At 37.4% G+C, this 12,306-nt stretch overlaps 4 protein-coding genes across 4 annotated transcripts; all 4 read left to right on the top strand.

Annotated features, from left to right (window-relative positions):
• On the top strand, window positions 1-1,676 carry ENH1 (rubredoxin family protein). The gene is made up of 6 exons (XM_086237904.1): window positions 1-240; window positions 342-554; window positions 660-826; window positions 977-1,061; window positions 1,171-1,239; window positions 1,351-1,676. The coding sequence occupies exons 1-6, from the start codon at window positions 121-123 to the stop codon at window positions 1,519-1,521; spliced, it is 825 nt and encodes a 274-aa protein (XP_086094030.1). The 5' UTR covers window positions 1-120; the 3' UTR covers window positions 1,522-1,676.
• Window positions 1,677-1,815: 139 nt separating this feature from the next.
• LOC147289110 (B3 domain-containing transcription factor VRN1-like) lies at window positions 1,816-4,864 on the top strand. Its single transcript, XM_086237903.1, has 4 exons — window positions 1,816-2,199; window positions 2,787-3,653; window positions 3,742-4,353; window positions 4,449-4,864. The coding sequence occupies exons 1-4, from the start codon at window positions 2,056-2,058 to the stop codon at window positions 4,737-4,739; spliced, it is 1,914 nt and encodes a 637-aa protein (XP_086094029.1). The 5' UTR covers window positions 1,816-2,055; the 3' UTR covers window positions 4,740-4,864.
• A 1,077-nt stretch (window positions 4,865-5,941) lies between these two features.
• LOC147289109 (transmembrane protein, putative (DUF1218)) lies at window positions 5,942-8,544 on the top strand. The gene is made up of 3 exons (XM_086237711.1): window positions 5,942-6,162; window positions 7,146-7,348; window positions 7,750-8,544. The coding sequence occupies exons 1-3, from the start codon at window positions 6,067-6,069 to the stop codon at window positions 8,084-8,086; spliced, it is 636 nt and encodes a 211-aa protein (XP_086093837.1). The 5' UTR covers window positions 5,942-6,066; the 3' UTR covers window positions 8,087-8,544.
• A 1,026-nt stretch (window positions 8,545-9,570) lies between these two features.
• On the top strand, window positions 9,571-12,220 carry LOC147289108 (cell division cycle 20.1, cofactor of APC complex-like). Its single transcript, XM_086236970.1, has 5 exons — window positions 9,571-9,895; window positions 10,204-10,479; window positions 10,602-10,871; window positions 10,969-11,550; window positions 11,653-12,220. Exons 1-5 carry the CDS (start codon window positions 9,797-9,799, stop codon window positions 11,794-11,796), a joined length of 1,371 nt encoding a protein of 456 aa, XP_086093096.1. The 5' UTR covers window positions 9,571-9,796; the 3' UTR covers window positions 11,797-12,220.
• The last annotated feature ends 86 nt before the right edge of the window (window positions 12,221-12,306 follow it).

The following is a 12,306-nucleotide window of genomic DNA, read 5'->3' as shown; positions in this document are numbered from 1 at the left end:
AAAGTTTATCTGGTCGTGCAAACCTGTGCACAGCTTCAAGAAACACCACCCACAGTCAGTGGCAGCTTATAGCCCTGATCTCCGGCTTCTCTGGTTACAGTTTAGAGGTACCAACCAACCATGTCACCAGCTGTGCTTGCAGGTTCCTCTTCTTCTTGCTCTGCCACCTTCAACAGGCACCACTCCATCAAAACTCCACACATTATAACTCCAAAGCCATTGCCACCAATACAATCCCAGGTATCAATTCTAATTAATGCCCAAATCACTTCTCTTTTGTTTTCCAAGTTCCCCCATTAAGACAAGACCTTATTATTCTGTCTTAATTTTTTGGTCTCTAGAAAACTAGCTTCCAAGGCTTGTCACTTGGAGAAGCCAAAAGGGGTGTATTTGATTCCTTAAAAGCTGAGAATAGGAGTGGTCTCTCCAGTGTTAGAAGAGGGCTCAGTATTACAGCTAGAACTGCTGGGGCTTCAAAGACAATAGAGGCTGAGGTTGACAAGCCACTAGGCCTCACTCTGGGTCAAAAGCCTGGAGGTGTTGTTACCATCACTGTGAGCCCTCTTATCTCTGTCTAATAATTATGTACATTTTGCTATGTGGAAAGGGAAAAAGAAAGTTGTATAAGAATATGACTTACAATTGGCATATTGTTTTAGGCTGTGGATGGAGGTGGGAATGCAGCAAAGGCAGGGCTGAAGGCAGGGGACCAGGTGCTGTACACTAGCAGCTTCTTTGGTGATGAATTATGGCCAGCAGATAAATTGGGGTTTACAAAAACTGCCATCAATGCTAAGCCAGACTCAGTTTACTTTGTTGTTAGCAGGTTCACCTCCCATATAGTTCAAATCTAATCTCCTCTTTAATAAGTTATATATGCAAATTACTTCAAAGCTGACCTCTGATGATACAAGTTTTAAATATGGTGAATCCAGAAAAAAAAGTCAGTGAATTAATTGAGATCATTTTAATGTAGAGGTGGTGCTGAGGTAAATGTTAAACGACTACCAAAGCGTCCAGCTCCTCCTCGCTTTGGAAGGAAATTAACTGAGGCTCAAAAGGCAAGCATCAATTTAGCACCATAATAAAATTCATATATAGTAGCTTAGCTTCTACTCTGCCCTGGCCAAATTTGTTTATGATAATTTAGTGGGTGCGCACCGTTTTCAGGCTAGAGCTACTCACATATGCCTTGACTGCGGATTCGTATACACATTACAGAAGCCTTTTGACGAGCAGGTAATCAGTTCGCTTTACTTTTGTTTCACCAAATCCATAGAAACCTTGATCATCTTCTTAATGCTATTATTATTATTATAATTGTATGATTACTTTTTGAGGGATTTGCAGCCGGATTCATACACATGCCCTCAATGTGTAGCACCAAAGAAGAGGTTTGTACGATATGATGTGAACACTGGGAAACCTATTGGTGGTGGTTTGCCTCCGATTGGAGTCATTATTGGCCTTCTCGCTGGTATTGGCGGAGTTGGAGCTTTGCTTGTGTATGGTCTTCAATGACATTCTCACTACCCCTTCTTTACTTCACCTTATATTCCAAGTATACCTCAATCATGTATCAATTATATAACAGCCTATTTTTTTCTTTAACAATATGAAAGTTGATTTGTGCTAGGGATCTTGTTTCATATATGGATCCCAAATTACGTGCTTCATACTTGGATCAACTTCAAAATTCATTCATTTAAAACTAAGTAAAATAGTCACATATACTCTGCCACATTTCTTGAATCTAAATTTGAGATCCATATCATTTACCAAAAATGGGCAAGGTCAAATTCGTAAATGCCTTTAATTGCGTCCTAATCTGATTGATATTAGCGATTGATATCAATTACCCAACAATTTCAACCAAAGGAGGAAGTCTGTAATCATGGGCCTTCGTCAAACCGCCAAAGCCCAAATCTAGGCTTGGAAAAAGGAAAGAACAAAATCCCACGGGGTCCAATGCCACTGAGCTCTGTCGTCAAAGCAGTGGACCAAAATTCAGACTCCAAAGCCGAATAGGAAAGCTTTTTGGTTAATTTCGTTGGAATGGCAATGGCGACTTCGCCAAAGACTCACCTGGGGGGTATGGGGCCTGACGAGAATTATCTCCGGCCGTCGGATTCGACGGTGAGCATACCGCGGCAATTTTTCAAGATAATAGCTTCCTCCAACATTGACGACCAGAAACTGGTAACAACCATGTTATGCTCTGTTTGGTTACTTGGAAAATACTGAGGAATGATTTGCGTCTTCATAGCGCGTGTCTGTGTGTTGATTGCGTATTATTATTATTGACAATTTTTTTTTTTTTTTTAATTAAAGATTAAAATCAGTGCCGTTTTTCAATGCTTGAGGTGCTTTGTTATCAACTTTTTATTTTGTCTCCTGGTAAGTGGTAATCACCATTAGCCACTAGGGCTGTGAATAATTCGGATGTGAATGAATACATTGTCTCCAATTAACACTTGCTTGACATGCAAGTGAAAAACGATTACTTAAATCAGAACATTTGAGTTGAAAAAAGTGTTCTTGTAAAAGTGATACACTTTGCATGCCATTGATTAAGTAATTGAACGATTTTAAAAGATTAAAAAACCTTTCTTTCTTTCGCTTTGGCTTTCTGTTTGTGAATTGTGATACACTTTGCATGCCATAAAGTAATTGTACGATGTTAAAATTGTTTTTGGTTTAGCTTTTGATTTGTTTTTACAATTTAAGAAATACATTTCCATTTTTCTATGAAACTAACAGAGTCTAACTTATTTTGGTGCCTGTAGAGGATCCCAGAAAAGTTTGCAAGGGAATTTGGGAATGAACTCTCTAATGTGGCTACACTTACTGTTCCCACTGGTCGTGTTTGGCAAGTAGGTTTGAAAAGAGCTAAGAGAGAGATTTGGTTTGTTGACGGTTGGCAGGAATTTGCAGAATACCATTCTCTTTGTTATGGGCACTTGTTAGTCTTTAGGTTTGAAGGCGATTCAAAATTTCATGTTTGTATTTTTGATAGGTCAGCTTCTGAGATTGACTACCCATGTATTGGTCCAAGTAGCAATCAAGAACACAATTGCGATGTGCATTGTAATGGGTTTCATGAAGAGGGTGCGGAAGATGATAATGATTCTATAGAAATTTTAGATGCCATAACTCCCCCTTCTCAAGCCTCCATCAAAGGCAAACGTGTAGATCAAATGGAAGATGCTTCCACCAGGAAAAGGCACAAACCAATGTCTCAGCAAAATCAGGTCAGGCATTCTTTGGAGTCTGGCTTGAGACTCAACAAGTGTCTCAAAAGAGGTGCCGCTTCCATGGAGTGCTTGGTATCTCAGTCTGCCAATGAGACAAGGAGAAAAAAGTTTAAGCATGAAGCTGAGGCAGACATAATAGACTTGAGTGATGTGAAGAAATCAAAGCGAGCCAATTTGAATGAAAATAGAATGCCTTGCTCGCATGAGTTACCAACAAAACAGAATGATGATGAAGAATTGTCTCTTATAAGTAACATATTATCTTACGCTTCTCCTAGAAGATGCAATATGACGTCCGAAGAAAGTGAGAAGGTGATCCATGCTGCCAGAATGTTCAAGCCAAAAAATCCTTTTTTCAGCGTTATATTGCGGTCATATAATTTCGTTATGCGCTATCTGGTAAAGCCATACAGTATGATGTATTTTTTAAAATTTCCAGTTGCACAGAAATATGCTTACTTTCATGCTTTTTGTTTCATTTGTGCAGCGTGTGCCTAGTAAGTTTGCTAAAAAATATATGAGCGGGTGGTCAGAATCCATCAAACTTCAGGATTCTAACGGAAAGCAGTGGGATGTCCAAGGCTTTTCGCCAGATGGTGCCTATGCAGTTTCAAGAATTGGCAAGGGGGGGTGCACTGAGTTTTTGAAAGAGAATAATTTGGAGCAAGGAGATGTCTGCCTCTTTGAGCTAATAAAAAAGGACGGTGTGCTGAAAGTTTCAGTATTTCGTGAAGCTGAATATGCAGGCATGGTCCATGAGAAAAGGAACAAAACTGCTGCATCCTTGAAGTATTCAGAATTTCAGCATGCCTGTGAGAATAGGAGCAAAAGACATACATATGAAGATGAGGAGGCGGACATAAAACTAGAGCAAGTCATATTGAATGAAAATGGAACCTCCCACTCACATGAGTTGTCTGTGGAACATGAAGAAAATGCAGGAATTCTCGAAAATAGTACTATGTATCTCTCTTTTAAATTAAAAAAGTTGGCGATGTCCAAAGAAACCAAGAGGGCGGTCAGCGCTGCCAGAGCATTTAAGCCTCAAAATCCTTCTTTTCTGGCTATCATGCGCTATTATAACATGTTGAAATTCGTGGTAAAGACACGCAGTCACACACAATTTGCTCTTGAGGTTTTCCAGTTTTAACTTAAAATAAGCGTAATTAGTTGCAAATTTTATTTTTTGTGCAGCTTGTGCCTACAGAATTCGTTAAGAATCATATGCTTGGAAGTCCAACCTTCATTAAACTTGAGGACTCTAATGGAAAGCAGTGGCGCGTTCGCTGCACTTACAAGAACTTGAAGGTTCAACGTGGGATTAAAAAGATAAGCGCTGGATGGCCCGAATTCTCCATGGACAATAATTTAAAGGAAGGAGATGTTTGTGTGTTTGAGCTGATCAGCAGTAAGGAATTTGTGTTGAAAGTTTCAATATTTCGTGCAAGTGAATATGCTAGGCCAATCAACACGCGTTCAAACTGAAGTATTGTACTATTGTCTAAGCTTGCAGTTCCTATCTTTGATGTTACTTTTCCTATTGATATTTTGTTTATAGAGTTGGCCTACTTAATGGGATTTTGATTCTATTTTTTTTAGGAATAAATATGAATCACAAAGATGAATTGGATTTCAAAAGATGAATTATTTGTTTTTACAGAGGAAGAATCACTAGTTTCATATAGATATAAATAAACCCATGAAAACTTGATTTATGAGTCTATGACCAACAATCTTTATATCATTAGTTTTCTCAATAGTTTATGCCAAATTTTTGCTTTATCTTTCGAAGACGATCAGTCCAATGTAGATATCATTTAATATGTTTAAAATATATTTTTCTCTCATACATTTGAAGAATATACATTCCATAAAATATTTAAAGCTCAAAGCCAGAGGTTCTTATAAAATATTATAAACTATAGATTAAGTATCTGCACATGGGCGGGCTCATTGAATAGCTCAAACTATATAACAAAATTGAGAAAATCTCAGATAATAATTTTAAAATATATATTTATAATTTTACTGAAACATAAATCAATTTAATATATGTATCTTATATATGTCAAATATGACGTGGCTATATCAGGTTCTGTTGATAACTGAACCTTTTGGTACCTTGGTAAGTTTCTTCATAGACAATCCAGTAATTTACAAAAAATTGTTATCCATCTTATTCTAAAGCATTGAAAAGTCAATACAATATAAGTTAATCTATCAATTATACTTAAATATGTGACGAATTAATAATATTATCCCCATGCTTTTAGTCTTGAGATGAAATTTATATAATTTTTTAAAATACAGATGACAAAAAATAATTATAAAATACAAACCTTAGCTATAGAATCTCTTAAACACTTTCTATGGCATGCCTCATAATTCAAACTTTAGTCAAAACTAAGTAAACAAACCGACCTTTTTGCAATTTTCATTTCATATTATCTTTACTATAAAAGTAATCATGACAATTATGTGTACAAAACAATACATATTAACTGGAGGATAATAATTTATACTTAGGTAGCAAAATTATACTATACGTCTATTCTATAATATAAATGCGTGCCACTATATTTTAATCCATTGTAAGCGAAGAATATTATAGCTTTAACCTTTTCTTATCTTTTGGCGTTTTTAACTTATTCAATTGTATTGCTCAATTTGTTCCCGAGCTCCTCATCTTCCACATCCACAACATAATTATTTACGCAACTCACCTTTACGTTTCTTCAGACAAAGAACCAAACTTTAAGCCCAAATAGCGAGAAGGGGAGAAGGAGTGAGAGTAGAGATTTTGGAGAGCGAGATGGAGAGAAAGGTACTGTTGGTGTGCTGCGCAGTGGGATTATTGGGGCTCTTATCAGCTGCTACTGGTTTTGGTGCTGAGGCAACAAGAATCAAGGTACAGTAAAAAAGTGAACTGGGTTTTGCTTAGATCTTCTTGTTTTTTTCTCACATGGGTTCCTTTAAAATTGTTTCTTTTCTGTTCATATACTAACCTCTGTTTGTTTGCTCGGAAAACTGAGGAAAGTGAAAGAGGAATTTCGTTTTATATAGTCTTTTATTTGGTTCATTTTGGATTATTCTAAAAACCAAGCCATGGAGCTGTGTTAGACATGGTAGAGTGAACCTTAAAGGACGAAAATTTTCGAGTTTGACGCTTTAATTTCTTATTTGCTTGGTCCAAATGGAGAATAATTTTAGATGGTTTATTTTGTTGCATTTAATTCACTCCTTGTGATTATCTTGCTTCTACTGCGTTTGCTTTCAAGTTCCTGTTGGGAAAGCTGAGACAATTTTTAATTTTTATTCGGCACTCTCCTCATCTATTTAGTTTAGCTGAATAACAAATTTATTTATTTTTTCTTAGCCGACTTCAGCATTTTCCCCTTTCTCCGCTACTATTTAGTTGATTTTAATGCTTGAACTTTTGGGTTCCAAAATGAGGGTGCAGAAAAAGCTGCGTCTGTGTGAGAATCTGAGATGGAGGTTAAAGGGAGAAATTTTTTACATGAACTTCAAGTCTTTATTTGATTTTAATGCTTAAACCTTTTGGTTCCAAAATGAGGGTGCGGGAGAGCTGTGTCTGTGTGTGAATCTGAGATGGAGGTTAAAACTTAAAAGAGAGTTGGAGAGAGAGTATGCATTCCCTTCCCATTTGGCGGTTAGTGTTGGTAGACCTCAATCTGTTAAGATATGCTCACAAGTCATTTTTCAGTATGAACTATGGAGAGATTGCTTAAACTTTAAACAAGTATCTCTTATGTGGTGGTTACATCTTTTCTTGGTTGACCTCTTATATTCTTTGTCAACACTACTCTTAGTTTGTATGATGGAAATGATGCTTAAAATGCTCTGATCTTACTTTATTTTATACTCCTACAGGGTTCTCAGGTTCAATTTGTCTCTGCTACTCAATGTGAATACCCTCGGAGCCCAGCTCTCGCTCTTGGTGTAACTGCTGCAGTGGCTCTTTTGGTAGCTCAAATAATTATAAATGTTTCAACAGGGTGCATTTGTTGCAAGAGGAGCCCCCATCCTTCCAACTCTAACTGGACGATAGCCCTGGTCTGCTTCGTTGTTTCCTGGTAATTTACAACTACAACTTGGTGATAGAACACTTCTTCCCTTTTGATATTTTTTAGTATCATCCTTTGTGAAATTATATTATCATGAGGAAATTACTTAGGCTGCTAATGCAAAAGTCAAAGGCATGGTTGGTTTTGAGGGTTTGTCCCTTGACAGGCTGAAATGGTAAAACAAGATTGGTGAGTCCAATGTCTTGCCAGTTTCTTATTGTTGCTGCTGCTGCTGTTGTTGTTTTCTAGTTAAAAATCACATGCACATTTTTTGTTTTTCCAAAAAACATTGATACTTCTATCACCTCTTATTATGGGTGTATCTAACTGTACACTTCAGTTGGCGTGCAACTTGTATATCAGTTTAAAATGGATTAACAATGCATGTGTTTTACTCCACACCGGTGCAGGTTCACGTTTGTTATAGCGTTTCTTCTGCTGCTCACTGGTGCTGCACTTAATGATCGACATGGTCTAGAAAGCATGTACTTTGGCAACTACTACTGTTATGTTGTGAAACGCGGAGTGTTTGCTGGAGGTGCCGTTTTGTCCCTTGCAAGTGTGGCACTAGGAATTCTCTATTATGTCACCCTAAATTCAGCCAAGAACAGTAGCAATCCATGGGGCAGTTCAGTTCCTAATCAGGGGGCAGTAGCTATGGGGCAACCCCAGTTCCCACCACAGAATAATACTCAAGAACCGGTTTTTATCCATGAAGACACATATATGAGACGGCAATTCACATGATTTGTGGATATCGTGGTTCAGTTATTCGTGTTCCATCACTAGATATTATGCTATGAGCCTACGGATGATCAATTCTTTGAAGATGTTATGGTTGGCATAAATGGGTAGTTTTTTCGTCTCAGTCTGTTGTATTGGTAGCATGTAGCCATATAGGTAAAATCACTGTATTGGTTTTGTCGGTAGGGGTCATTAGGATTGTATTTGTAGATACCAACCACTTGACATTGTCCACGAAACGAATGTGTGAGCTGTATGGATTATTTGAACCTAAGGAAAATGCTTTGGGGTCCATCTCCACAATCCATGGTAGTAGTATCTCCAAGTATAGAGATTCAGGCATATTGCATGGAACGGATGGATTGGCAAACTTTGTCCTCATTCTTGATTATCTAGTTTGCTATTAATTTGGCAGAAATATATGGAATAAGGGAGGTATTTTGTTAAAATTGACACAATAGAAGTACATTAGTATAGTTAGAAAAAATCAATATTTGGTGCATTAAATATATTAGTACACGTAAGATTATGATAAATAATCTATATTATTATAAGATTTATTCACACTAATGTTCTCTTAAAGTAAGACTTTTTCTCACTTTATCTCCTTAAACTTTAATTTTCTTATTTTGTCCTCCAAAATTTGCCAAATTTAAAATCAAAAGCTTGTCTTACTAACTTGTTTTTTCCTTTTCATAAAAATTAGGAAAAAAAAAACCTACTCTTCAATTTCTCCAATTATCGTTAAACATTAATCCTGCATTTTTCCTTTGATTTTCCTATAGTTTTGAATGCCAGGCATCCAAATAAGCTTTTCTTCCTTTTAATCTTTGGTCTAGTAGTTTAGTAATATTTCTCTTCAGAGATTTCTTATATTTAAAATTCGATAAAAAAAGTGGCAAAAAAAAATTCCGATAAAAAAGAATAATTGTAAATAAATATTTTTTTAATAGAGGAAATTATGGAATGTTAATGACACTTTCAATTTTAATTAGCATAATATCTTTTTTAATAGGAAATTTTAATAGCATACTTTTTTATCTTGATTTTCAAAATGATGATTTTTTTTTTTGCCTGATTTCCGGATTCCAACTCTACGGTGCGCTGTATAGCCTGTATTTGACCAATGTGCATGTGGCAAATGATCTATTTACTAGAGTACCCCTGAATGTGGATGGTCTGACTACTGTAGCGATGGCGGTATCACAGGGGCATTTTTGTCCCATAAAATTACAACGGCTCTATGAAATGTAGCCGTTGCAGGTTTTCCAAATCCGAAATATTCCTTCTGGAATTAGATATAATATGCCACTAAAAAGTAAAAACCCTAATCATCCCCTTCATCATTATATAAACTCACTGATTCAACCTAATATTGCTCACTCACTCACGCTCTCTCTCTCTCTCTCTCTCTCTCTCTCTCTCTCTCTCTCTCTCTCTCTCTCTCTCTCTCTCTCTCTCTCTGTGAAGACGCAGTTCTTTGCAACGCTCAGTGATCTAATAACGCGGCCTCCAACTCTCTTTTCTGCGCAGTTATAACTTCGTTTTGGGTTTCTTCAATCTAACTCTCTTTTGCAGGCTTTGGTTTTTATACACTGATTAATATTTTTGCTGAGTTTTTTCAAATTTGCTCTCTCTGTTTCTTTCTTATTGTCTTCTTTTGCGATATACATCTATATATATATATATATTCTTTTGTGGGTATTAAACATAATGGATGCAGGATCAATGAATTCTTCATCCAACTTGAAGTCACAATCTAGGTGCCCTCTTCAAGAACAGTTTCTTCAGAGAAGAAATTCCCGGGAAAATGTAAGTTTCGTTAACAAGTAGATATCTTTATTAGGGTTCCATGTGTTTGATTAATAGCTGAAAATGAAATTAGGGTTCTGTTTTACCTTGAATTGGGATTTTCGTTATTGATTGGACTTTAATTTGTGAATATTAGATTATTAGGGTTTGGGGGCCTCTGAATTTGAATTATAATCTTGATTTGATTATAATTTAATCTTAAAATTGAACTTGAAATATAATTCTAATCTTGATTTGATTATGCAAAAAGGGGTTACAGTTTCATTCTTTTATTTGATGTTCTGATGTACTCTTTTTGTGACTACCAGTTGGACAGATTCATACCAAACCGATCAGCAATGGATTTTGATTATGCACACTACATGCTCACTGAAGGCAGGAAAGGTAAGGAAAACCCATCTATGAGCTCCTCCCCATCCAGAGAAGCCTATCAGAAACACTTGGCAGAAGCCTTCAACATGAATCGGCCTCGAATCCTTGCTTTCAAGAACAAGCCTCCTACCCCAGTAGAGCCGATCCCAAGGGAGTTCTTCTCTTCTCTACCACAGGATAAACCAGCGAAGGCCCGCAGACACATTCCTCAAGTGCGTATTTTTTATTTGATCTTATGGATTAATATTGCTTCAACTTGTATTTCAATTTTCGAAGTTCTTATGTGCCAAAAGCATTTCTTGTGGTCTAACTACTTTTGATTTGATATATGCAGACATCAGAGAGGACATTGGATGCTCCTGACCTTGTGGATGATTACTACCTGAATTTGTTGGATTGGGGTAGCTGCAATGTTCTAGCAATAGCTCTTGGGAGCACAGTTTATTTGTGGGATGCTAATGATGGTTCTACTTCGGAACTAGCCACATTCGATGAGGAAGTCGGACCTGTTACCAGCATCAGCTGGGCTCCCGATGGTAAGCACATTGCCATTGGACTGAACAATTCTGAAGTACAATTATGGGACTCAACTGCCAATCGACAGGTTTGTTATAAATCCTTGTACTTTTCATATTCCTCCTCCCTTTCCATTATATTGTAGTGTGCTAATGTTGTTTATGGTTATTGTGATGTTTCTTCAGCTGAGAACTTTGAGAGGTTGCCACAGATCGCGAGTAGGCTCATTGGCATGGAACAATCACATTCTTACAACTGGAGGAATGGATGGTTGTATCGTTAATAATGATGTAAGAATTAGATCTCACATTGTTGAGACATACAGGGGACATGAACAAGAGGTTTGTGGGCTTAAATGGTCGGCCTCTGGCCAGCAATTAGCAAGTGGAGGAAATGATAACCTCCTCTATATATGGGACAGATCAGTGGCATCTTCAAATTCACCAACACAGTGGCTTCACAGGCTTGAGGACCATACTGCTGCTGTAAAAGCCCTTGCTTGGTGTCCTTTCCAGGGCAATTTGCTAGCTTCTGGTGGGGGCGGGGGTGACCGGTGCATAAAGTTCTGGAATACTCACACTGGTGCATGCGTGAACTCAATCGACACTGGCTCTCAGGTTTGTTCTTTGCTATGGAACAAGAATGAACGAGAACTGCTTAGCTCACATGGGTTTACCCAGAATCAGCTTACTCTTTGGAAATACCCTTCAATGGTTAAAATGGCAGAACTCACTGGCCATACTTCCAGAGTTCTTTATATGGCGCAGGTAATGAATCAGTTATTAACAACCTTATAAATGTATTTTGTTATAAATCATGTTTCCTCTCAGACAACAAACTAAATCTTTTTATGTTGTAAATGTCTTCAGAGCCCAGATGGTTGCACCGTGGCATCGGCAGCTGCTGATGAAACACTGAGATTCTGGAATGTTTTTGGGGTCCCTGAGGTGGCTAAACAAGCTCCCAAAGCTGTTAACCGTGAGCCTTTTGCCAATTTGAGTCGTATCCGCTGATCAAGTCATGAGGAATTACATCATCAGATGGAGGTTTGTGGACCAGAAACAGTTGTGATGCTGAACCAGGACCAGCTTCAGTATTATTCCGCTGATCAAGTCATGAGGAATTACATCATCAGATGGAGGTTTGTGGACCAGAAACAGTTGTGATGCTGAACCAGGACTAGCTTCAGTGTTATTCCTTTGACGCGGCAAATTAGAATGAAATAGTTTGTTGTGATTTTAACTTTTCTTTCATCAAACGTCTCTCAAACGTGCACAACAATCTCAGTCCATATTCTTTGTACAATTCCCCTGTATAAGAGTGGTAGGAAATCCTTGTAATTATTTAGTCAATAGTGGATTTCAATCTCCTACCCTGTGGACGTAGGCAAATTGCCGAACCACGTCAACATCCTGTGTTTCCTCTTTTTCTCGTGCTTGTCATATATTTTCCTCGTCCATGGTTAAACCGTTAAAAGAACAACATCTTATATTACTTGGAATTAAGATATAACATGCAAATGA

The sequence above is a fragment of the Dryas octopetala genome, chromosome 3 (genome assembly GCF_963921425.1).
Source record: "Dryas octopetala chromosome 3, drDryOcto1.1, whole genome shotgun sequence".
Classification (NCBI taxonomy): domain Eukaryota; kingdom Viridiplantae; phylum Streptophyta; class Magnoliopsida; order Rosales; family Rosaceae; genus Dryas; species Dryas octopetala.
This window is presented reverse-complemented; position numbering and strand designations above follow the sequence as displayed.